This window comes from Pipistrellus hanaki, assembly GCF_964339955.1.
Source record: "Pipistrellus hanaki genome assembly, chromosome: 5".
In the NCBI taxonomy this organism is placed as follows: Eukaryota; Metazoa; Chordata; class Mammalia; order Chiroptera; family Vespertilionidae; genus Pipistrellus; species Pipistrellus hanaki.
In genome coordinates this window covers 32,467,383-32,494,303 of record NC_140507.1, presented here as the reverse complement: position 1 = coordinate 32,494,303, position 26,921 = coordinate 32,467,383, and the positions used below count along the sequence as shown (strand labels likewise).

The 26,921-nt window shown below is 38.5% G+C and overlaps 1 protein-coding gene across 6 annotated transcripts in view; it reads right to left on the bottom strand.

Annotated features, from left to right (window-relative positions):
• RAPGEF6 (Rap guanine nucleotide exchange factor 6) overlaps positions 1-26,921 on the bottom strand; it is a 156,960-nt gene that overhangs the window by 82,201 nt on the left and 47,838 nt on the right. For 5 of the 6 annotated variants that reach the window (XM_084886552.1, XM_084886553.1, XM_084886548.1 and 2 more), the window contains exons 7-8: positions 10,486-10,617; positions 520-697 (exon numbers count right to left, since the gene is read on the bottom strand). In XM_084886552.1, coding sequence (XP_084742678.1) covers positions 520-697; positions 10,486-10,617 — 310 coding nt within the window. Of the gene's footprint in view, positions 1-519; positions 698-10,485; positions 10,618-18,834; positions 18,992-26,921 lie in introns of those variants that run through there. The other variant, XM_084886551.1, reaches the window with a different exon arrangement.

Genomic DNA, 26,921 nt, shown 5'->3' with positions numbered 1-26,921 from the left:
TTCAACCTTCGTATTACAAACTCCTGACATGGAGTCAGAACCACTCAGCTAAGCTGCTCCTGAATTCCTGACCCAGAAAATGTGTGAGAAGATGTGAGGGGTTTTCCTGTATTGCTTTTTTAATTATTATTGTAATATTTTATTGATTTTTTACAGAGAGGAAGGAATAGAGATAGTTAGAAACATTGATGAGAGAGAAACATCGATCAGCTGCCTCCTGCACACCCCCTACTGGGGATGTGCCCGCAACCAAGGTACATGCCCTTGACTGGATTCGAACCTGGGACCTTTCAGTCCACAGGCCGACGCTCTATCCTCTGAGCCAAACCAATTTTGGCTTGTATTGCTTTTTAATTATTGACTCTATTACAAATGTCCCCTATGTATTCCACCCCACTTTGCCTCCCAAGGTGTGTTGTTTTAAGTCACTAAGTTTGGGGGTAATTTGTTATGCAGCAATAGGTAAGTATATCTAAATTAAACTATAAAATTCTTATTGTGAACAGATATTTTTCTTACCAATGTCATCATCAGTTTTGTCTGCAGGTTCTTTTTCAAGACATTCTCGGACAAGATCTCGCCCCTGCAGTGGATCTGTTCGATCAATCTCTTCATCTTCCTCCTCTTCATCTTCAGAATCAACAGGTCCTTCTGGAAGACGTGTTAAATCTACATCTCCTACTTCACTTTCTGTCGCCTGCAGAAAGAAACCTTCATGTTATAAAAATTATGTCACAGTCTGAATTAATCAAAACTATCCCTCAATACCAAATGTTATAAAGAATTAGGCATTATTTTAAGTTGTATCAAAAACAAAATGAGACTTATTTATAAAATGTTTTCTCTCTGCCCAAAATAGTCTCATCATTCCATGATATGACACTTAGGTGATATATTTGACTTGGTAAATAGAAAATGGTTAAAAGACCCAAATATCACTAAATGTTTTAATACCTGTTTTCCTACAAATACTTCCATTTCTAAAAAATACATTTCCTAAAGCATGAAATGCAAGAAATAAAGACAGTTTACCAACAATCATTTTATAAGTACTTATGAGTTTACTAATATACTGGGTGCTATATATAAAATACCATTCTTTCACCACTAAGGTTTAGAATTTAGTAAGGTAAGTAATCATGTAAATTAAGAAGAGAAGTATAAAAGAGGTAAAGAGTAGTACTGAAAAGTGCTAAAATAGACCAACTGTGAAGGACTCAACAAATATTCATAACTTCCCAATGTCTTACTTGAATCTAATATTGTGTCAATCAAAGAGAACAGAAATTATTTTAACCAATCTTTAATATAAGCTTATATTTATAACCTCAACTCTAGAAACATTAGTCTCAGATACTTATAAAGGAACTAGCAGATAAAAAAAAAACACACCTGTAAACTTAAATATCAGTTATAGAAAATAACGAAGGTATCTTTTAGAAAATAGAATGGTCCTGAAGTGGATTCACTGGCAAATTTCTAAATATTGCACTCTCTTGGTACATATTAATAAAAAAGCATGAATACCGAAGCAGTTACAGAAAAAATGAGTTGAAGATAATCTTCAAATATTTAAGTCTCATCTCCTATCAAACATTTACTGTTTACTCTGCACAGAAGAGGATCTTCCTTCTTTCAGGGAATTGCTGTTCTCCTCCAACTTAACCCAGAGATTACAGTGGGGAACAGTGCCCAGTCCGTGGCTATGTAAGCTAAGATAGAAAGACCTCGTCTGGATTTTTGTAATTGGAACTGGAGGGCAGAATGTCCTTTTTTCTCTGATTCCTGAATCAGAAGAATGTGATGCAGAGCAGCATGAGAGAAAATATAACTATAGGCAGAGAAAGAGGCAGGGGGATGGGAAATACACTGAACAAGAAAGGCAGACATAGGAAGACAGAGCAACAAAGCACTAGAAACGGAGCAGGCAAGATAAGACATGACACAAAGAGCATCTGACAGGAAGTATCACAGGAGAGAGGGAGGAAGAGCAAGCAAGCTACCAGCACCAAAGGACAAGAGAGAGATGGGCAGACGCACCTGGCAAGCATCCTCAGGTTCCCTGAGGCTGGAACTGTCTCTGCTTTCTCTGTGGATCAATAAACTACCCTTTTTGGCTATTGTTAATTCAAAGTTAAAACTGATACCCACAACTGAATTTGTTTTCTAAGATTCTGTTTTATAGTTCCTTCAGATTTCTGCACAGCTTTAAGAAACAATTAATTTAAACCAGATTAAATATTCAACTTGAGATCTATAGACAAGCTGTTAAGGAAAATGTAAGAGTGATCCTACCTTATGACTAGTATGCTCTCCTGAGTTATTTTCTGGCTATGGACTTTTATGGCTTTAGTGGAGTACATACTATCTAATGAAAGGGTAATATGCAAATTAACCATCACTCTGTCACAAAGATGGCGGCACCCATAGCCATAAAACGGCGGTGCCCAGTCCTCTCAGCCCCGCTGGACTCCCCCAGTCCCAGGGGAGTGGCTGCTAAGAGAGGGCAGCGTGAGTGGCCTGGTGGAATACTTGCTGACAAGCGTTCTGCACGTGGCCGCGGATGGGCCTCTAGGCAGTGGGCACAGAGTGGCCAGGCTCCACAGAGAGCTACTGGTGCATGGATTTGTGTGCAGAGCTACTAGTTTCTGAATAATATACCTTCAGAACCACAAATTTGCTAGCAGATTACAATCCCCTTTCAAAGGCAGTAGTTTTAAACATCTGTACATGCTAAAATGATTTTTCCACAAGTTTATTTACATACACTGATTTTATTATTTATTTATTTATTTAAATATATTTTATTGATTTTGTACAGAGAGGAAGGGAGAGAGATAGAGAGTTAGAAACATCGATGAGAGAGAGTCATCGATCAGCTGCCTCTTGCACAACCCCTACTGGGGATATGCCCGCAACCAAAGTATATGCCCTTGACCGGAATCGAACCCGGGTCCCTTCAGTCCCCAAGCCGACGCTCTATCCATTGAGCCAAACCGGTTTTGGCCATACACTGATTTTAATACAAGAAAGTAGTATTAAAAAACAAATCAGTATTTTGCACACAAGATAATTTAATTTTTCAGAATACAGAAGCTCAGGAATAGCCTTTTTCCACTTTATCAATTCTCAAGGACAATCTACCTTATAAATTTGAGTTTTTAAACTACCCTTGTCCTCATCAGGTTTTCATCCCTTGACCCAGATTATTTCAACTTTTAGGTTACATGTGATAAAAAGATGGATGGCTCATAACAAAAAAAGCAAAATGTAGTTCAATTATATGGACAATAGGGGTATTGTCATCTGCTTGAGGAGTGAAGACATTTAAGAAAATAGTTCCTTAGAGAGAATGGAAGCCATGGGTAGGGATGGGGAGAAGACTACTAAAGAACTCTTAGAAAACTTTTAAGGCCATGTGCAAATAAAAGAATTTAATCTATCCTTACAATTGTCTTCTGCCTGTCTTTTTTTCAAAGTAGGATACAAAACGATGAATAAAATTAGTTATGAGAACATACTAAACTGTTAAAATGTTAAGTATATACAAGAGAAATATGGTGCCAAAATAAAATTAAGAATAAAAATGAGAAAAAAGTGGCCAAAATCATACTAGAAAATTAAGTTTTGGTAATTTAAAAATAAGTAAAATAAAGTGAGTTACATAGATGGAGTCCAAAGTCTAATTCCTTGACTAAAACAAAAGCAAGCAAGTTTTTAGGTAAAGTTAGATATGATGACCACCACCAGGACTGGAAGTCATTGAATGATGCTTCTGAGGATACAACTTCTTAACAGAAAATTTAATCCTACAGTAACTCGATAAGAATTTTTTAAATGTATCCTCAATGTCCAACATATAACAAAAACTTACTAGGTAGGTGAAGAAGCAGAGAGATGTGATCTATCACTATAGAGAGATGTGATCTATCACAGGAGAAAAATCTATCACTATAAAGAGGTCCAGGAATGACAGAGATACAGGAATTAGAAGACATGATCTATAAACATTTATTATCAAGAAGTTGAAAGATTTAAAAGAAAATACAAAAATAATTAGGGAAAAAATGGGAGATCTCAATAAAAAAAAAACCCAAACTTTAAGAAGAATGAACTTGAAGAAGGGCAATAAAAAATACCCAAACTAAAGCAAGGAGAAGGCAAAAAGTCAAAAATAAAACTCAACAGGGCCTCAGAGGTATCAAAAGCTGTTATAAAAAAAGGTAGGTGAAAAGATATGCCATATTCATGAAGGTAGGGTACACAAAAGATCAGAGCCCTGGCCTTTCAACCACTTTATCCTAACCCTTAAAATAGCAGACCATCAAGAAGATTTTACTAAATGAATTAAGTCCAAATAAAAAAAAAGTATTATCAGTGGAAGGGCTGATAAGACAAATATTAAACTTCTTGTGTTTTTCCTTTCCCGCAGTATGAAAGTCTCTCTGTGTATGTATAAATATAATTTGGTGAGGCAGACAGTCTGAGGTGATTTTTTTGATGACTTGGCCTTCCCCAAATAAACCACCAGAGGATTTCCTTTTCCTGTTTGCATCCAGATAAACATGAAACTACAATAAAGGAACAAAAAGTTACACAAATTTACAAAAATCACATTTTCAAATTTAGAGCAAGTAGTAGGCCAGAACCTTAGGTCTTCAGTGCTTCTATATTTTGCATTCCTACTTTCAGTATTTCTCTCAACCTTATTCATGGACTACTTAGCCGTTATGTTTCTTCTTTGTCTTTCTGGTCAGGATGAGAATCCTGTAAAATCAATCCTTCAAATCGTGCTGTCCAGGCTGGCCCATTCCATAATCTCTACAACAGGACAGGCAGGCAAAGTAAAGCCTCCTATCAGATAATCAAGCTTTAGTCTTGGAAACAATACTGGTTTCTACCTATAAGTGTAATTCAACAGAAAAAAAAATTCTAGCTTACTTCCTAAGTGCCAAAATTGTGCTTAACTCAGCATAGGATATACAAATAAGAAAAAACTCTACTCCACACAATGTACTATGATTAAAAAAAGTCAAGTGTACACATAACATATCTACACCAAACATGAGAAGAGAAAGAGACATGACATAGAAAAACTGCTGTGAGGTTCCAAGACGTGAGACAATGTGAAACGTCATCCAGGTGGAGCTGCTGGCTCACAGAATCACCACACACTGAACTGGGGAAAGGTACATAGTCAGGGAGTAGCCATTATGTTAGTCATGAGCCAGATCTACAATGTGCAAGTGGAGAATAGTGGATATAAAACCAAATTTGCAAATTGTGGGTAGAAGGGAAAGGCTTGAATATAAATTTGAAATGAAGAGTGTAAATTAGGTAACAGGGAAGCATTGAAGCTTTTTAAATAAAGTTGTAACTGTTTTGGGTTTTTTTTTGCACTTTATTTCATGTAAAAATTTTAAAAAACACACAAAGATAACAGATATTGACTACAGCACAGATAATAATCTTAACAAAAATATTAAAGTGAAAAAAACATGTAGACAAAGCTAGAAGGGATGTCAAAAGAACATCCCAGTGGAAATGTGACACCAGGGACCTAAAGAAGACCGGGCAGCAGAGCTCTGAATTAAGAAATCAAGCTGTAAGGTAATAATTAAAACATCAGGATTTTTAGGAACATGTTTACATCCTACATAGAAGCTAAAAAATATAGGTGGGGGTTAAATGTACCCCTCAGATTATCTAAAAGTACAGTCATGTGGGAGGATCCAAGATGGCTGCTCGGGTAGACACCTAGCCGCAGCAGCTCACAACAATTTTAATGAAATACAACTAAAATGTAGAGTGGACATTGCCCAGAACTACAGGCAGTCGACTGACTGAAAACTCTACAATAGGAAGGAGGGAGAAAACCAGAAGGAAAATCAGAGGAGCTGAAAAAAAGCCTAAGGTACGGAGACATGCTGCGTGCTCGCATGCATGCACGCGCGGAGAGGTCGCAGCCGGAGAGGAGGAGAGGGCTGGGTGCTGCCTGGCGTTCCCTAGCAGGAAGGAAATAGAACCCCCAGCCTGGGCTGAACCCCCGAACAGGCAGCACTGAGCCCCAAGTTATGGGCCAGACCCTGGGGACCCAGGCTCCGGCAGGGGGAGACGGGGCTGTGAGGCGGAATCCTGGGGGACGGCGAAAGGCGGGGCCCCCGGAGTCGCGCGCACATTGTGCACAGAGGACTGAATGTTGACTCTGATGCTGGATTACCCTAGCCGGAAGAAACAAAGCCTCCGGCGGCGGCGCTGAGCCTCAGTCCAGACCGCCCCGAACTCCAGGTCTGGGCCAGTCCCTGGGGACCCAGGCTCGGGCAGGGGGAGACGGGGCTGTGAGGTGGAGTCCTGGGAGCGCGGCGAAAGGCTGAGCCCCCGGAGTCGCGCACACTGTGCGCAGAGGACAGTCTGTTGACTCTGATCCTGGACTCCCCTAGTGGGAGGGAGAAAGAAAGCTCCAGACTGGAGGAACGCGACGAGGAGCAGGAGCCCCTGCCGGACACCGGCCAGCTGGGCGCCAGCAAGGAGCTGGGCGACGGGGCCCCCCGGGGGGGGGGGGGGTGCCCCTGAGCCTTCGACTGCTGAGCGCGGGCAACGGAGCCAAGGACGGGGGCTGCTTCCTGGGCAGCGCCGACCCCGTTAACAGGCTGAAGCAGCACAGGAGCCTGCGGAGAACAAAGGGGTGCCACAGGCCAACCTGCTGAGCTCCCAGGACAAGGAGGAAGAAACCAAAGAAGTTCTCAATGTGAAGAAATCAAGTGAGAGCAAATGATAGTAAAATTACTTAAGAAAGAATACAAAGAAGATCTTGAAAAATCAAAGACTAAGTCAGAACTCAACACACCAGCCAACATTGCAACATAAATGCGTTTTTTTTTAAGAAAAAAAAGAAAAAAAAAAAAGAGAAAAAAGGGACAGAATGTTGGAACAGCGGCGACCAGGCCTAGAGTGGCCAGGCACAAGGCAGTGGCAGCTGGGCCCGGAGCAGCAGTGGCCAGGCCCCAGAGCAGCAGCAGCCAGAACAAGAGCATCAATGGCCAGCACTGGAGCAGCCAGACCTGGGGCAGTGGCAGCCAGGCCTGAGGCAGAGGCTGCCAAGCCCAGGGTGGCCAGTCCAGGAACACCGAGACACGGAGTGGCCGGGCCCGTAGAAGCCGGGCCCAGAGCAGCCGGGTTGGGAGCAGCCAGGCCTAGAACAGCAGTAACCAAGCACGGAGCATCCAGGCTGGGAGCGGCCAGGCTCGGAGCAGCCGGGTCAGGTGCGGCCAGGCCCGGAGCAGTGGCTGCCAGGCTGGGAGCGGCCAGGCTTGGAGCAGCGGCTGCCAGGCTGGGAGCGGCCAGGCCCGGAGCAGCCGGGTCTGGTGCGGCCAGGCCCGGAGCAGTGGCTGCCAGGCTGGGAGCGGCCAGGCCCGGAGCAGCAGCTGCCAGGCTGGGAGCGGCCAGGCCCGGAGCAGCCGGGTCTGGTGCGGCCAGGCCCGGAGCAGTGGCTGCCAGGCTGGGAGCGGCCAGGCCCGGAGCAGCAGCTGCCAGGCTGGGAGCGGCCAGGCCCGGAGCAGCCGGGTCTGGTGTGGCCAGGCCCGGAGCAGCGGCTGCCAGGCTGGGAGCGGCGAGGCCCAGAGCAACAGCTGCCAGGCTGGGAGCGGCCAGGCCCGGAGCAGCCGGGTCTGGTGCGGCCAGGCCAGGAGCAGCGGCTGCCAGGCTGGGAGCGGCCAGGCCCGGAGCAGCTGGGTCTGGTGCGGCCAGGCCAGGAGCAGCGGCTGCCAGGCTGGGAGCGGCCAGGCCCGGAGCAACCGGGTCTGGTGCGGCCAGGCTAGGAGCAGCGGCTGCCAGGCTGGGAGTGGCCAGGCCCAGAGCAGCAGCTGCCAGGCTGGGAGCGGCCAGGCCTGGAGCAGCAGCTGCCAGGCTGGGAGCGGCCAGGCCCGGAGCACCCGGGTCTGGTGTGGCCGGGCCCGGAGCAGTGGCTGCCAGGCTGGGAGTGGCCAGGCCCGGAGCAGCCGGGTCTGGTGCGGCCAGGCCAGGAGCAGCGGCTTCCAGGCTGGGAGTGGCCAGGCTCGGAGCAGCAGCTGCCAGGCTGGGAGCAGCCAGGCCCGGAGCAGCAGGGTCTGGTGCGGCCAGGTCTGGAGCAGTGGCTGCCAGGCTGGGAGTGGCCAGGCCTGGAGAAGTGGCTGCCAGGCTGGGAGCGGCTAGGCCTGGAGCAGCAGCTGCCAGGCTGGGAGTGGCCAGACCTGGAGCAGCAGCTGCCGGGCTGGGAGTGGCCAGGCCCGGAGCAGCCAGGTCCGGTGCGGCCAGGCCAGGAGCAGCAGCTGCCAGGCTGGGAGCGGCCAGACCTGGAGCAGCAGCTGCCGGGCTGGGAGCGGCCAGGCCCGGAGAAGCCAGGTCTGGTGCGGCCAGGCCTGGAGCAGCGGCTGACAGGCTGGGAGCGGCCAGGCCCGGAGCGGCAGGGACCGGAGCAACCGGGCTCAGAGCAGCCGGGTCGGGTGCGGCCAGGTCTGTAGCAGCAACAGCCAAGTCCAGAGCAACTACGTCGGGAGTGGCAGTGACCAGACCCGGAGCAGCTGGTTGTGGAACAAACCAGAGCAACAGAGGCCAGGCCCGGAGCAGCCAGGCCCGAAACAGCTCGCTCCTCGCCTGTCCCTGCCCACGGCTGCCTCTCAGACATGGCTGGAAACTTTTGCGGGAACTTGAGGGTCTGCTGAATCAAGTGATGAAGGCTTAGATCTGGATGTGTTGAGTTAGTATAGCGCTGGGGTGTTGATCTGTGAGTGCCTTGGGTGGGCCCTGGATGAGGCTGGTTGACCTATTTGGAAATGTCTTTTGTGTGAAGTGTATCATTGGGCATGTGGAGGTATTATTGATATGAGAAAATGCTAAGTAACAAATTTACTATCTGAAAAGGGATTCACTATCGGGGAAAGGGAGGGAGGAAGAGACTGAACATAAACTGTGCACCTATGGATGAGGACAATGGGGGATGGGGAGGGGGCAGAGGGTGGGGTGGGAACCTGGTGGAGGGGGGAAGAAATGAGGAACCTTTGTAATAATATGAACAATAAAGATTGATTTAAAAAAATAAATAAATAAAAATAAAAAATAAAAAATAAAAAATAAAAGTACAGTCATGTGTCACTAAAAGACAGGGATATGCTCTGAGGAGTTAGGGGATTTTGTGCTTATGTGGTCACAGAGAACACTTTTACAGACCCACTACACAGTGGGTCTATGTGGTATAACCTATTACTCCTAGGTTTCAAGCCTGTACAGCATGTCACAGTACTGAATACTGTAGGCAATGATAAGATGATGCTAAATATTTGTATATCCAAACACATCTAAAAATAGAAAAGGACAATAGTGATACAGTATAAAAGAAAGTATATGTGTATGTGCATATACTCGGCGGGAGGGGGGGTTTGGAGGAAGGCTATGGGAGAAAGAATTGTTGTAGGAAAAGTAGTCATCTGGAGGAGAGAAGAGATGGCAGGGGGGAGGGAGGGAAGGAAGAAGAGAGGAGAGGGAGAGCAGAGACAGACATGTAGGAGATAAAACTGGAGAGGAGAAATAATAGAAGGGGTGGGAGGAAGAAGGAGAAATGTGGCTAGTCTAAATTGAGATTACCGCTGTAAATTTATAATAAATTCTGGCTATTGAAAACAGTATAAAAATTTAAGTAACTCATTCATAGTTTTTTAAATACTAGTTAAATGTTAAAGTGATAATATTTGAATATATTGTGCTAAATAAAATACATTATTAAAATTAATTTTACCTGTTTCCTTTTATTTTTTTAATGTGGCTACTAGAAAATGTAATAGAGCCTTTAAAATACAAAAGCAACTCTAATTTTCTTCATGATCTTACTTATAGAAGATTTATACAGTAATAATTAAAATCAGCCTTTTTATAAGTTTGTTTTAATAACTATTTTTTGTTGTTGTTAATCTTTATAGGAGAATATTTTTTTCCACTGACTTTTTAAAGAGAGAGTGGAAGGAAGGGAGTCTAGAGAAGGGGGGGAGGTGAGAGAAAGAGAGAGAAACATTGATGTGAGAGAGACATATCAATTGGTTGCTTTCCCTCACATACCCTGACCAGGGCCAGGGATTGAACCTGCAACCCAGATAGGTATGTGCCCTTGACCAGGAACTGAACCTGTGATACTTTGGTGTGTGGGCCAACACTTAACCATTGAGCCACACCAACGAGGCCTCAATAACTAATTTTTACCAAGACAAACATATGGTTTCATCTGGATAAAAGACCACTATGTCCATACACTGCTGGGTCATATTTAATCACCCTCAAAAAATGGATCACCTTTTTAATTAGACTTCCAACTCTCAAACGGTAAATAAAGCATATTTCCCCCAAAACATTATGCCTGAATTTCAAACCTTACTTAAAAGACATGTGACCAGCTAAAGCACAAGCACGGGATACTTGGTAGAATAAAAAAATCCATATACATAACACGTAAAGCATTACCTGATAGATATCAGATAAACTGCTGCTCCCAGAGTCACTAGCGATGCTACAACCAGAATGACTGGAAGACACATGAGTCACCTGTGGATGAGGGTTGTCTGTGATATGCATCTTCGTAAGATCGGCTGGAAGCTGAAGAAAAATAATTTAAGATATTCTAAATATCAAACCACTTTTATAAGAGAGTTTTTGACACAATGCAACTTCTACAACAAACTTTTGCTTGATGTACATCACTGTACAACTTCACTTCTACGCGAATTTTCCATTTTTAGGAAATGATAACTAAATTAATACTCTGACACTATTAGGCAAGCCTACAGTGGAAACCCACTGAATAGTTTTCAAAAAAGATTACTATTCGTAATGGTATTTCAGAAAAAAACTTTCCCTCACCACAAATATCAGCTGTTTCTACCATAAAGAGAGGGAATAGTATATACACATATGGGCACAAACACCAATACAAAATGATCGCTAATAGCAAAATAAAACAGTAATATCTTGAAATGATAATATCCCATAATCACAGTGCAAATAAGGTAGAAATAAGTGAAAAAAGACAACTAGAAAATTATCATGTATTTGCAAATTATAAAACAACCTCTAAATAGCCCATAGGTCAGTGAAGTCACACTTGGAGTTAAAAAATATTTATACAGAATAAAAATTAAAATAAATATATTGATGGAAATGAGTCCTCAACTCAGAGATCTTCCTCCCACTTTGTTTCTATTGTTTAGATACAAAGAAAAAAACACGCCCTGACCAGAGTGGCTCAGGTGGTTGAGTGTCATCCCATGAACCAAAAGGTCAGGGGTTTGATTCCTGCTCAGGGCATATGCTCCCCCTACTCTACCCCTCCATTGTGGGTTTGACTCCCAGTAGGGGAGCATGTGGGAGGCAGCCAATCAATGCTTTTTCTCTCACATGATATTCTCTCTCTTCCTCACATGATATTCTCTCTCTTCCTCCCTCCCTCTAAAATCAACAAAAATATATTTTTTAAATGTCATGTAAGAATGAAATAGATTGAAAGGTGAAGACTGAAAATTGTTTCAAAATGTCAGATGTTTGGTTGTGGTGTGGGAGATATTCTATACTCCCAGATTCCTCCTACAGAGATAAGACTAAAGAGAAGGTCATTCATAAAAGTAACACAATAAGGCAAAGCCAGAAGAGAAAATCTGTAAATTGGCTTAGAAAAGATACTTAAAATGTACTGAGCAATCTTCATCCTCACTAGATCCTAAAAGGTAGCATTATTATCCTCTTTACTGAGGAGGAACTGAGGCACTAGGATTTGCAACTTGCCCAAGACCTCACACTCAAGTTAGTAGTGGAGTTGAAATTCAACTCAGATTTATCTGATTCCAGTACTCTGTGATAAACTCTTATTTTGTGCCAGGATCTCTGCTGGTAAAATAATGCTGAAAAAGGATGGACCCGACCTTTAAGGAGCTCAGTGTAAAAGTGAGAGAGGACACGTTTTTATAATATAGCAATTGCTTTCTACTTCAAAAACTAAGGTTTTCATTAGGAATCCCCTCAATCTGTTTATCCAATGGAAATAATAATGATGGTGATTGCACAGCTAACATCTGAGGGCTCACTACATGTCCCAAATATGTAAACTGTAAAAAATATATTTCTAATGAAGAAGAAAGATCGGGACTGATGATCCAAAGTAATTATAGCTTTATCTGCAATATCTAGCTGAAATACTTTATTTTCAAATGGAGAAAGCATTCTTCTATCAATTCTGTAAATAATTTGACATTTTATGTATGTATTGGAAAACAAATACATACACATGTGAGAGAAATTTTTTCTTACCTTCTCTTTTAAAAATGGCCACAGACAATGGAATGTGTTGAAATTCTATAAAGCTTAGCAACTAACAGTTGCTATAAACATAGTACACAATCTGACTTTTTATGATGAAAAAATGTAATCAAGATTAAAAAATGAGTATTATTAGAATGCCTTGTGACAAATACTAATATACTTGATATATAATGGAAAGCTGAGAATAAGCATTTATCTTATAAGCACTGAAAACTGTAGAAAGTGATATAAATTAGATAACAAAAAACTCCCAACATAAGGACCTGTATGGGAGACAAGCTGAGAAATCAATGGAAGTGAAATACTTGTGTTTTTTTCTCCATTTCTTTGAATGCAACATTCATGCTGTCTATATCCCAATTATACAAAGATAATGTTATTTTTGTATCTAAATTCCTTTCTCTCTCTCTCTCTCTCTCTCTCTCTCTCTCTCTCTCTCTCTCTCTCACACACACACACACACACACACACACACACACACACACACACACATCCAGGCAACTCTATAATGATATAGTTGTCTCTTTACTTTTACTACCCAATAAAGGTCTAGCATAGTGCTTACACATGAACCTATACATTAAGTATTTGTGGAATAAATGAATACATTTGCCTTCCGAACACTATCACTGCTGCTCAGATTCCCTCGAATATATGAACAGATGAAGTTTCATCACAGCCAAATTCAGTATTTTAGTGAGGCAGCACTTCCTCAACTTTATACTTTGGAATAATACTCATGGATGTATTAAAAAAAAAAGGGGGGGGGGTTATAAGGTTTAATAGCTGAATCACTTAGAAAATAATGTTATACTATATGCTCCTTAGTTCTTCACAACAAGCATATTTATGGAGGGTCTAAGAAGTCCAGTCCCACAATCAAGATATCTGTTTCATTCATCATTCTCCAAACTTTTCCCAATATTCTTACCCCCCATCCCCCCAGCCAATATTCTTATTAACATCTTTCCAATGTAAGAAATAATGCTTTGGGACAAGCCCATGCATCTATCTAAGAAATATTCATAGGCCAATTAATTTTTGCAGGCTGGTGGCAGAGGCCTACTTGAATCTAGATTGTCACAAATGCAGGTGTGTATAGCACAAGAGCATTATTATATGAACGTTCAAGATCTCACCTCATGTTTAAAAACTTAGTCTTTAAGAATAAGCTTTCACAACTAAGAACGATTAATAGGGAAATATAATCTTTTATAAGAAACTTGACTATCTGGAACTTTTTGCCCCTTACAACCCATATCTCAGCATTATTTCATTTAAGAAAAGGGCATGCAAAGGGCTCTGTAAGTATTAATATTAACCCTAAAACAATGTTTAAAATTGCACAATTCCCCAACAGAATAGCATTTCTCAAAGATCCATTGTTAAATTCCAAGCTGCATTATTAGAATATGCTTTTTAAAACATAGCTACCTGACAGAGAAGCACTGGGCCTATCCAGAAATCACCTACCCATTAACCTTATTTAAAAGACCAAGAAATAACGGTGATTCCTGTGCATTTTACAAAGTCTATAAGTTCTCGTGTGCTACTCATTGGAAGACATTTCATGACTCTATACTCAGTTACTATAAATATAAATAAATTTATATCAAACTTGCTGATCTAATTTTCCATTTACTGAACAAGAATACTACTCATAAAAGCAATAATAAAACATCATGAGGTTTGAGATTAAAGAAGACAATTAAAATACGAAAATAACAAATGTAGCTTAGAAAGACCCCATTTCACTGGAGATGGAGAGCAGGAAGAATGATATTTAAGATGAGTCCCAAGGAAGCCAATATAGACTAAATGTACTGAATAGTAGCGACAAAGATCAGAACTGCGGTGTCCAATACGGTAGCCCTAGTCATACATGGCTACCAAGCCCTTGAAGTGTGTGGTTAATCAAACTAACACATACTGTAAGTGTAAAATACAAATTGGATTTAGTAATTAAATCACTACTACATTTTTATTATGTTTTAAAAACTTACTAAATATATTACATTTCATCTTAAAATATTTTAATGTGGCTACAAGAAGGTTTAAAATTACAAATGTGGTTCACATTTTATTTCTATTGAATAAGAAGTAAACAGTGAGCAAACCACTGGAGCTCAGGTACAGGTTTATACCGGAAGATACAGGAGACGAAGGACCAGATGTAGCATTCTTGGGTGCTTAGATTTCCTGAACAAGAAAAAAGCTACTGAAGAGTTTTAAGCAAGAAAATGAATAGAAGAGATTTGGTTCTTAAAAAGATTGCTCTGAAGTATAGAAGATGAAATGGTAGAAAATTAAACTTATGGGAAACCGGAAACACTAGTCAAGGAACAGGAAGATGGAGGCTTTATGAAATCAAAAGGAAACTACCAGAATTATAAAGAAGCTTCTACCACTAGATAGTGACATATCATAAAAATGTCAACTAAGAGAGAGAAAAGATTCTACAACCACCAAAGCAGCCTGGAACCTATTTTATGGAGATGTCTAAACTTTCTCAAAAGCCTTAGAGGAAGTAGCTATATCTAATCAAAGTGGCCTTGGTATATACCAGCACTGTGCCTGAGGCATGCGAAGATGAAACATGTATTCATAACTCATTACACTTTTATTTAAAAATGAGGGATGCCAAAACCGGTTTGGCCTAGTGGATAGAGAGCATCGGCTGGCTTGCGGACTGAAGGATCCCAGGTTCGATTCCGGTCAGGGGCATGTGCCTTGGTTGCGGGCACATCCCCAGTATGGGGTGTGCAGGAGGCAGCTGGTCAATGATTCTCTCTCATGGATGTTTCTAACTCTCTATCCCTCTCTCTTCTTCTCTGTAAAAAAATCAATAAAATATATATATATTTTTAAATGAGGGATTGGGAGGATATTGTTAAATAAATCAGTAAGTATCAGAAGACATATTTCTCCCACTTTATTTTTTTTTAAACCACAGAGCAGCTTTCAATTAATATGTGCATTAACAATGAGTTTATTAAAAGTGAAGAAAGATGTAATGAGAAAAAAAAAAAAAGGTGTGTCTGGCAAATCTGAGGACAAGCAAGAAAACCAGAGTGAATGAGCAGGAGAGGAGTCAAAGATAATACTGTCTATGTCAATGATTCTCAACCTTTCTAATGCCGCGACCCTTTAATACAGTTCCTCATGTTGTGGCGACCCCCAACCATAAAATTATTTTGAGACCCACAGGCTGAGAACCACTGCTGTAGAGGCTAAGACCATCGGAAAACACAGATATTTACATTACGATTCATTAACAGTAGCAAAATTACAGTTATGAAGTAGCAACGAAAATAATTTTATGGTTGGGGTCACCACAACATGAGGAACTGAATTAAAGAGTCACGGCATTAGAAAGGTTGAGAACCACTGCTCTAGGAAGTCACGGTGAAGACTCTGACTTTGACTCTGAAGAAAGTCTACTGAGGAAGAGGGAGTGATCAACTAAGTCAAATGCTGCAGACAGGTAAAGTAAGATAAAGACCAAGAAATTACCTGTAAATTTAGCTGTGTAAAAATGAGAGTGCAAGTACTTCCTAGACCAGTGGCTGACTGCAGGAACACTCAAAGAAGGAATATAGAAGCCAAAGTGGTAATACCTCCTTCACTCATTGAACAGTTACTTAGGGCAAGCAACTTTAAGTAGACCAGGAAAGGGAGCTCGCAACTAAGAATCACTCAAGGAAGTCAACTCCCTGAAAGAAACTCCAAAAACTCAACTAAGAGAAGAATTTAAACTGAAGAAAGAGATAATAAGACAATGAGGAAAAAGAATAGTATTCATAAAATAAAAACAAGTTATTAAACAAAGGTAATTGTAAAACAGCATCACTTAGATTTCAGAAATGAAGGATATGATGATTAAATTATGGAAATTTAAAGATAACTAGCAAAATAGCAATTGGTCACAAATGGAGAATGAATTAATTAAAAAGCCAGAAGATCAAACTGGATCAAAGTGGGAACAAAGGATAAAACAAATATTTGGAGACATTATGGACAGATGCACAGTTGCACAGTTGCAACATCTGGAGCAATAACAAATTTCCCAATCTGAAGACAGATGGGAATCTTCAGCTTGAGAGATTTCCAATTGCCAAGAAAGGAAAACAAAATAAAATAAAATTTAGACAATCCATGTAAAACTTCATGGCATCAACAAGGATAAAAGATAAAACAGAAACAGCCCTGCCAGGTTTTCTCAGTGGTTAGAACCTCAGCTCTAGAATCTAAGGATCTCAGGTTTGATTCCAGTGAAGGGGACATACTTAGGTTGTAGGCGGCATCCCTGCCCCAATCAGGGTGTCTTTAGGAGGCAACCAATCAACTTGTCTCTCTCAGATTGATGTTTCTCTCTGTCTACTCCCCCTCCCTTCCACCCTCTCAAAAAAAAAAAAAAAAAAAAAAAAAAAAAAAAAAAAATTCAATGGAAAAAAATTTGTTAGTCCTCTGGTGAGGATTAACAAAAAAACAAAAACAAACACAAAACAGAAACAAAGTAAAACACAGGTATTAACAAAGGAACAAGAATCATAAGGAGCCCAGTCTTCTCATCCCCAATACTGAATGCCAGAAGACAATGCATTAATTTTTTCAAAGTGCTAAAGGAAAAAGACTTTAGACTGATTATTATATATATAATTATTTTTAATAAAAACAATTATTTTAAGAGTTAATATAAAATAAAGTATTTTGAATATATAAGGACTTAAGTTCCAGAATCTTGCTGCTAAAAATGCTTATTTCCTCAATAAAATAAATGAGTTCAGAAGTAATGAAATCCAAGTAGTAGCATGGGAAAAATACAGGAATTAATAAATAAAACCAGTAAAATGTATTGGAAAATCAAAAGTAGCAAATATAAAAAATTAATCACAAGTTTAATGTGTTTACTCACAATCCAGAGTTAAAATTCCATCAACAGTAATATGAGAGATGGAGGAGAGGGAAGAAGATATGTACTCTATTATAAATACTTAATTTACACAGTCAAGTACCAGTCAGAGAGTCCTGCCCAGATAATATTTGCTGGTATTAATGAAACTTTAGAATCAGTTATCTTTAAAATCCTTTTTGGCTTTTCTATACTTTTAAAATCTTAAATCAAAAGTTGGTTACCAGCACTCCCAAAGGCTATTATTTGCTATTCTAAAAAAGCAACCCCTATATCTCATTCTTAATTTTCTTTAAGGATTTTTCACCTGGTCTCATCCATTTCTCATCTACTCGTCATTTTTAAACCTTAGTAGTGCCACTCTCAAGCATCAGCAATGTGTGGGCCCTACAGGTGGCATTTGCATTAGAGGCCACCCATGTCTTACCAGATAATAGCACAAATGAAGTGTGCACCTAGGCTTCCTTCCATCTCTTTATATTTCCATCAGGTGTTTGCCAAATGGACAGTCAATTTAAATGTCCTTTTAGAAGCTGCTTCTAAGAAAGATATGCAAAGAGCTACCTTTCAGATAAAACAGTAGACCATAATGCTATCTTAGTATTTCTCCCTTCGTCACCATCAATAGGACAACCTTTTAACAAAGACATGATTTCAGATCATGCTAAGAGATGCCTCTATTGTGCCTGTTTCTAGTCTGACTATAAAGAACTCTTAATATGTCTATATTACAATTACAGTGCTTACTAAAACATTTAGTTTCATGAAATCAAACCAAAAATTCATTTTTCTCTGTCTTCCTGTTTTTGAAATGTATCTAGCAGGAAAGACAACTTGAGTGGCATCAAATTCAGATCTATATAAAGAGCCACTAAGAACAATATAATTTATTAAATTATACTGTATTTTTCCTAAAACCTACCATGTCCTGATATATAACAGTATGCTTTTTTCTGAGTTAAAATGTTTGCTTTAAATGACAATTATAACATGATCTTAAATGGTTTCAAGCTAGCAACTGTTCACTTACTATTTTGAAAATAATTAAGAACAGTATTAAAATATTTTCATAATTACTTTTCATGAGTATTTTCTTTATTTTATTTTACTGCTTAAGAATTATTATTCAGTTTTCAAAAAATAATACAATTTAATAATTTTATTTGCTAACACCATACCAGTGAAAATGTATAATAAAAACATAGCTCAATATATCAACTATTTAAGGAAATGAGGCAATACAATAATACATTCAAGAGTACATTTAAGGGTATGATCTCAGAAAAGTACAGCAATAGCCATAACCAAATGATGATTCAATCTTAAGACAGTACACTTCAATGCATTGCATTTTAAGTCTATAGGTTATGATGAAGGTATTTTTCAAACCCTCTTAGAGTAAAATAAAGATTTCTTTAATTGAAAAACAAAATGGGCATGAAATTGGGCTTTTTAGATTGCTTTGTAGTTCTTATTTTTAAAGTTAAAAAAAATAAAAAAGCACAATAAAGTTCACTAGCAATTCAAAACAGAACTTAAATTTAATAACTAGATCAGTTCAATCTCAGAAGAAAATAACAATCACTTACTTTGGAGGCCCATGGCTGGAGACAATTGGCATAACAGCGGACAAGAAAAGCCATTTCCGGGGCTGGAAAGGGTAGTTTCCTTTTCAAACCAGAGCCACACTGATGAGTATGCTGACAAAATTCTATTAAGTTTCTTTTTACAAATCATACACCACTTGTAGTGTTATATATATATATATATATACATATATATATATATATATATATATATATATACACACACACACACACACACACATATATATATAAAGACAGCTTCTCCAAATCCCTCTCAAACGGAAATCAGCTTTCAGTAGCTTAATGAATTGTTCTAAAAACTGCAACAATTTTCATCAAAATGTTCACTTTAAACAAGCAAATCACAGTAAATCAAGATGTTTATATTTCTGGCTCAGAACACACAGACATACACATGCTACCTCAGACACCTGGCACAGACATGCAGTGGTAACACAACAAATAATGTAACAATGAAAGCAAATAAGGCAACATGCACCAAATCTGGGTCCTGGATTCTGAGAAACCTTTCCTTTCTATAATACAGCTTTGTCTTTTCTTCAACTTATTTCATTCTGTAGAGCAAGCACTGCAGTGATTCTTCTGCATCAGAAGCAACCAGAACACTGTATCCTTAAAATGAAAGTTTCTTCTTTATATTCTTCCCACCAGAGGTTAAAAAAGAAAAAAAAATCAACCGTTGAGCAAATGGTAGTTAGAAGACATATGCTCTAACAGGTTTGTCCTGCAGCATGCCTGAGAATCTTCAAAATTACAAATTTCTCTTTTCACATTCACGATTCACAGCTCTGCAGTACTGCTTCTTGTTCTAATGCATCACTAAGACAGAATTGTTGATCTAAGCCTGGCTTTCTGGTTGAAATTTATATATAATATGGTACAAAAACACTACATCTTTTGCTAAAGCAAGACTATATGTTAGTGTCTTAATTCCTACTGTCCTTGCCTGTTTCACAGCAGCTCCCTAAGGAGAAGCTCCTATTGATTCTATGCTCTGCAGTAAGATGAAATATCTAATAAGAAGGAAAGAGAGTGGGAGGAGAATAGAGCTAAAAGGATGACATCACCTGTATAGAAAGCCTTCAGAAACTGCATTAGATCAATTGGCTACTGTATCTGCAGATGCAGCCAAAGAGCAATTTATTTTAAAAACACACACACACAGTCTTCCGTTAGACATGTCAGCAAGCTAAATTCTATAAGTTAAAAAAAAAAAATTGGTTTAAGCACCTCTCTATTTCACAGTTTTTAAAATCCATTTTGGTTTTTAATTCTGTTTATTGATACATGGCTTATTTAAGAAAGCATAACCCTAATATTATTATTCAAATTTAACATAGTATTATCTTCCCAAGGGAAAATAATTAGTTCTGGTAAGATACACTTGCAATGCAAATACATAAGGCAGCCTAGATCTCAGATATCACACATGTATTTGTAATACTACTAATTCAGGACTTTCTGCTTACAAAACTTCCTTTTTATCAAATAGCTGTACTGAAAGGTAAAACCTTCAGGACCACTCTAAATTAAAATTAAAAATACCTATAACCGGTACATGTACATGTAAACAGTACATTTAAATGGAAACAATAGAATTTCATTTTGTAAAGGAAAGCTGAAAAAAAAAAATCACAGGCACTACATTCCAGTTGCAGCATGCATCAAATCCTCTGAGAAAGAATGATCTATGTAAATTGGTACTTTCCTGCAGCCCGATGCTCAATTCCTAGAAAGAGACGGGAAGCCACTACAACTCAGACGGAATCAGAGAAGAAAATGATAAACCCTGCCTCTAAATTGAGCTTGGGCTAGAAGGAAGTCTCATTTTTTCTATAAAAATAACATTTAAAAAACCTTTAATTTTGCCACACCCTCTCCAATGTGAAAACACAATTCCTCTAGTACCCACCCTTATTCTTCATGCTTCTGCTACAAGGCTACTCCCACAAAGAGTTTGCACTTACGGTTGTAATGGTGCCTCCCAATGGTCAAAGGAAGACATAGTTTCCAATGGTACAATACAGTTAGTTCACCTCCAGGTAGCAAAATTATGAGAATAACAATCAATAAACAAATCAAAGTAATAGAACAATTTTTCTGTATTCACCTAACACTATTTTTGGGGGAAGAGGTTTGTAACAGTAAGAGGAGAAATTACTACCTGAGTATTACAAAGGACTCACTGACTGCCATAGGGAAAAAATCTTATTGGAGAAAATTTTTCAACAACCCCGTGCAAAGTATGAGTCACAGTCTGAATAGCTCTATGACAATGTGAATTAGGCTGCTACTTACAAGACTAGAATTTACTTTGGTAAAACTATGTATTACTCTGAACAAAGATAAATTATAATTTAAAAATATGTGATCATTTTTAATTTAGGTTTCCATAAAACTTAAGATTTGTTTTCTGCAAAAATTTAAAAAGAAGACCCCAAATTTTCATTTATGCATAAAACTAAATCTCATAAATACAAATAAGCATGACTCTGGTTTTCTAAAAATAAAATAAACATGGAAAATATGTACAGGTTGATTTTTTAGCACCAATGAACATTTTTCAACTTACCTAATTTAAATAAACTACAATGGGTTAGAACGTCCAACAAAATATTAATCATTCACAAATAAATTATCTAAAACTTAATTTTGATGACTCATTTTTTTAAAATAGAAAAATGGTAAGTAGGCACTTTGTATGTAATGAAGCCATTCATTTCCTAAAGATAAATATCTAAAAGAGTAGCATTTTGTACAGAAACATTAGTAATATATCTCAAAAACATTTTCTGTTTCAGTGGCAGACAGTAATTATATTCATGTATAATACCAATAGGATAAATTACCACCAAATCAAAAAGCAAAATCCTAATGGGCACCTTTGCCCCTTTTTATAAATCATGTTGATAGCACACAAAGGAGGAGCCTCAAGCTGAGCTAGCTTTCCTTAGCTGCTTCAAAAAACTGCTGCCCTCTTGGTGAAATGCAATCCACTAATGCCATATGTTAGAACTAGCAGTAAACACCAATTGAATAAAGGAGCAATTCTTTTTCTTTAGTTTGGCCTGTGAGGAGGATGACATCATCCTATTCCTTGGTCTACCTATCGTCTCATAAGTATCTGCCATTTAGGGAATTACAATATAAAGTGAACCTAGCATGCAAAATCTCCCTATGCAACAATACCATGAAATAAATAACAGGCTAAATTCAATGTTCAGCATATGAATCCACTACCACTATGATAATACACTCTCCACCATAATGTTTCTCCAGAAACAACGACTTAACCTCTTAATTACTGAAGGAAGAAATAAAGTGTCTTTGTAAGAGAACAGCCAGTAATTTATCAAACAACTAAAAATATATGACTAGGTGAATAAATGATTTTCACTCATCACTTTTAGAATATTATCTTGACCTCATTTCATTCTCTTACCAATTCAAATGAAGTAACTACAGAGCACGCCCTCCCTGATCTACACTGTCCAGAATCGTCACCGTAGGATAACTATTTAAGAATATATTCTTCCTTCTCAAAAGAATATATTTCTCCTGCATATAAAATGCATGATGCATAGCTACAATGATGAAATCTTTAGCTTTCAAAAGGCCCTTTACACTACTACAAAATAAAGCAATTAATGTATGTTGGCCTTGCAATGTTTCAAACCATTAAAAATTATTTTTATAAAAACATAAACACTATATAGTTAATAATTAAAATGTTAACAGAATAAATTATTTCTAAATAAAAATACAGAGCAAGACATTTGAAATCATACTCTATAGAAAGCCCAAAATGGGTTCTGATAGTTACTAAACAATAAATATTCCTTTTATTTCAATAAATAACCACAATGAAAAGGGGGAAAAGATCATCATAGAAAAGGTTATCAGAAGATATATATTCTAGACATTATGAAAACCAAAACCCAATAATAATGAAAACCAAGTATGTCATAATCTTAGACACAGTCACAGTTTTATTCACCAGCACAGTGAAATACAATCAAAATTTAGAGAAACCAAACCGAAGGGTGAGGAACAACAACAACAAAATATGTACTTTTACAAAATAAAATAAGCAGGCTATTCATTTCTGCCTTTTAGTTGTATTTGGTCTTTCAAGTATAAGCTGTTAAATGAACTGATTTATGTAATAAAAATACTTTAATCTTTCTGGAAAATGAATGAAACTTTACAATAATGTCAGAGGTAACATACAAGCTCTTGTAAAGAATTACAGCAAGCTTTTCCACCCCTTCCCGTCCCATCTCCCTTGTTAACCTGAACATATGAATCTTTGTAGCTATCACAATATGGTTAACGCTAATTACGAGTGCCCCTCAGGAATCCTGCTTTTAAACTGCATCTTATCTATTCCTTGGCCTTTCTGAAGGAGGGAAGCCAGAGTACCAACACTCTCCCTCCTATTCTTCTGTAAAGAGCAGTGCTGCAGCACACTGTCACCTATCTCTGTGTACTAAATGATCAGCACCATGCTGCTGAAAACCCTGTCAAGCCCACCAGCAGGACACATATGCACTATGAAATATGATCCATCCTTAGGGAGTTATCCAGGAAGAAAAAGCAAAAAGGGAGAGGGAAGCCTTCATCATCAACTAAGGTGATGTAAGCTTCTATAATTAGAATCAGTGAAACTGGAGGAACAATAAAAAGCACCACCATGCTCTATTTTCCCTAACACTGTGCGGCTGTATCAAGCATTTTTCATTCACTCACCTACACACATAAAAACAAGAATACACTATACATGTAATCAGTCATGCTACATACTATGTGCAAACCTAAAGTTTTAACAAAGTGTATGATTTTCTTCAATAAATAAAAGCTGCCAATAATTAAGACAGAGCTATATATAAATATGACTGGGAAAAGAAATCTCATTTTAAAAAATTAAACAACTGAAAACACTGTTTCCATTTGTAAATTCTGGATTATCTTAGAGATTACCTTTACATCTCTTCTCTAATTTTACATGCTGCATTTTCTAATACTATGGAAGCCAAATGCTGAACACAGCTTATTAAACAGATAACGAATCAAACTAAAAGGCAATAACAATCAGCATTAATTTTTTTGCTATATCTGAGTGGTTATTCCCCTTACAACTGGAACGCTCTTGCAAATCATTATCTCTGACCTCTGGTATACATCAGTATCAGAGTTGTTGTAAACAATCTTCGAAAGGGTTTTCTTTAGCAATTATTGTGTAAAGTATTTCAAGTATGATAAAAATCTTCCTAATTCTGGTTCCCTGGGCACATCCATATGAATCAGTGTCACCTTTAAGGATGACTGACCCTGACAACCTTAGAGGCAATCCTGCCCTTCTCCTCCTAACACTCCTAAAGTTCACACAGAGTAAATGAGACAATTTTAAATAATGACTACCTAGAAGTTAACAATACTTATGTAGAGTCCTAAAAATAATTTTCATATTTTTAACACAGTAACCTAACTTCTATGAATCAATCCTAAGAGGGGAAAAAAGTCAGTCATATATAGATTTATTCCTACAAGTTGTTTGTAATAGAAAAGTAGGAAGGTGCAGGAGAATATCTTGTTACACTAACACAATATAATACTAATATAAAAAATAATGTTTAGGGGGAAATTTAATTGTATGAGAAGCAGGAAGTCAGGATATATAACTAAATATTCAGCATTATCTAAATTAGGTAAAAGATCTGAATTAAGCACGATACGTTTCAAAAATCATTATCAATGTGAGCTATATCTGGTTTTGAGGTTTACAGCAAATTTATTTCCTCCTAATATATTTCTATATGTTTTTACATTTCTACAATGAGCATTCTACTTCACAATTAAAAAAAAAATCTGCTGTAGGCAGGCCTTTGTCCTACTTAGTTTGATTACAATCTCATCCCTTTGCTTATTCTCTGTCCATTTGAATTAGATACAAGAATCTCCTATCTACCTTCTACGTATTCCCCAGAAGACAAACAAAAATCAGAATTCTCCTAGGACAGTGGTCGGCAAATTCATCAGTCAACAGAGCGGCAAACCCCTTCTGTTGGAAGCACATAATGAACGCACCTGTCCAAGCACTCTGGGTTGTAAATACTAGAAGAGTGAGAGGAAGCTACAGACTCTAGAGCTGGGCTCCAAATTTCTCAGAAGCTGTCTATCTAGTCAGCACTCACTATCTTATACACGAGTTAAACTTCTTTCCTTTAGAAGTGATAGACTGTTTATCCACTCATTCTTTCATTCTACAATATTTACCAAACATGTAGTAAAACTGAAAACAATCAAGATCCATCAAGTTCACAAATACAAAAAAAGTTCACAATGTTGACAGTTTCTTCATCAACCAGTGACTGTAACTTACACATGCCAAATTGAAAATTCTGATAATAGATACAAACAGGGGTGTTTGTACATCCTTCATTCTGACTTGAGTAACTGTTTAAATTGTTTGTTCACTGGTGCTCTGCTACAGTCTGAATTCAAAATTCGTATGTTGAAATCCTAATCTCCAAAGTGACTGTGGGGCCTTTGGGAAGTGATTAGGTCATGCGGGCCCTGGGACTGGGATTAGTGACCTTATAAAAGAGACTCCAGAGAGCTCCCTAGCCCTCTTTTGCGATGCAGAAAAGAAGTTGTCAGTCTATATATAAGAATCAAAAACAAAAATCCAACTTACTATGCAGTTTAATTCCCACTCATGATGCAGGGACTAAGGGTCTTACATATTCCTTAAAATAGCAAGTTAGTGCTTGAGAAAGAACCTTATCATCTGATTTCTAGCTTACTGTCTATTCTGTCACCTCAAACTGAGGCTCTGGCTCTTACTAACCTACCCATATAAAGGGTCTTACTTATTTGAAACTGGTTTCTTTGGAAGTCCAAATGGGTTGTCCTTAGACAAATGTTGGGACACTGCTATGATCTGAAGTCTTATATTCCACGAAAAGTCCCACGTGGAAAAACTAATTCCTAATGTGATTAGAAGGTGGGGATCTTTGGAAGGTGATCAAGTCACAAGGAATAAGCCTTCATAATTGGGATTAGTGCCTTTCTAAAAGAAAACCCAGAGCGCTCGATCACTAGTCCTTTCCACCACGTGAGGAGACAGAAAGAGGTCAGCAATCTACAACCCAAAAGAGGGCCTTTATCAGAACTCAGCCATGTTGGCATCCTGATACTGCATTTCCAGCCTCTAGACTTGTGAGAAATTAATTTCTGTTGTTTACAAGTTCTTGAATCTGTGGTATTTTGTTATAATAGTCTGTTCAGACTAAGACATTCTTTAGGAGGAGATTTCAATAATCACATGTTTGTAGCAAAGTCCTCTATTTTCCCATGAGCAGGTTGGGGGTAGGATTGCATTTCTTATTATAGGAATGACTTGATTAATAAGACACATAGAATCCATGAAAGCAAACACATGCTGTTAAAAATTTTAATATGTCACATCCATGGTCAAGTGAAATATCTAGCCATTATTCAGAGTACTAACATAAAGGTGGTTAAATGATCTGGTCCGAGTAATCAACTCTTAATTCAGCTAGATTGACAAATCTGTCTTAATCTCTCTAAATATGCTCTGAATCCAAACAAAACATGGAACACTGCAGGAGAGCAGGGAACATAAGGTGTAATCACAGAAGTAGCAAATGAGAAAGAGCTCCTTGTTGCATTAGTAATTTGTGAGTCTAAAATAAAACAGTAGATTCTAGAGTGTCATACCATGCTTACTACCTGCTATACTATCCCAGAACAATAAACTACAGCAGTAATTTTCAACCTTCTCATCTCATGGCACACATAAACGAATTACTAAAATTCTGTGGCACCAAAAAAAAATATTTTTGTTGATTTGACAACAAAAAAAGGATATCGTTTTGATTCATTCAGACCGAAAGGCTACTGTGTTAGCTGTTGTCATTTTTTAAAAATGATGATCCTTCAGATCGACAACTTTCAGATACCAAAAAACTTGGGAAGAGAACACACTAATGTTGAGACTAAAATAAGCAAGCAATTAAAAATACACAAAAACTACACAATCCAAC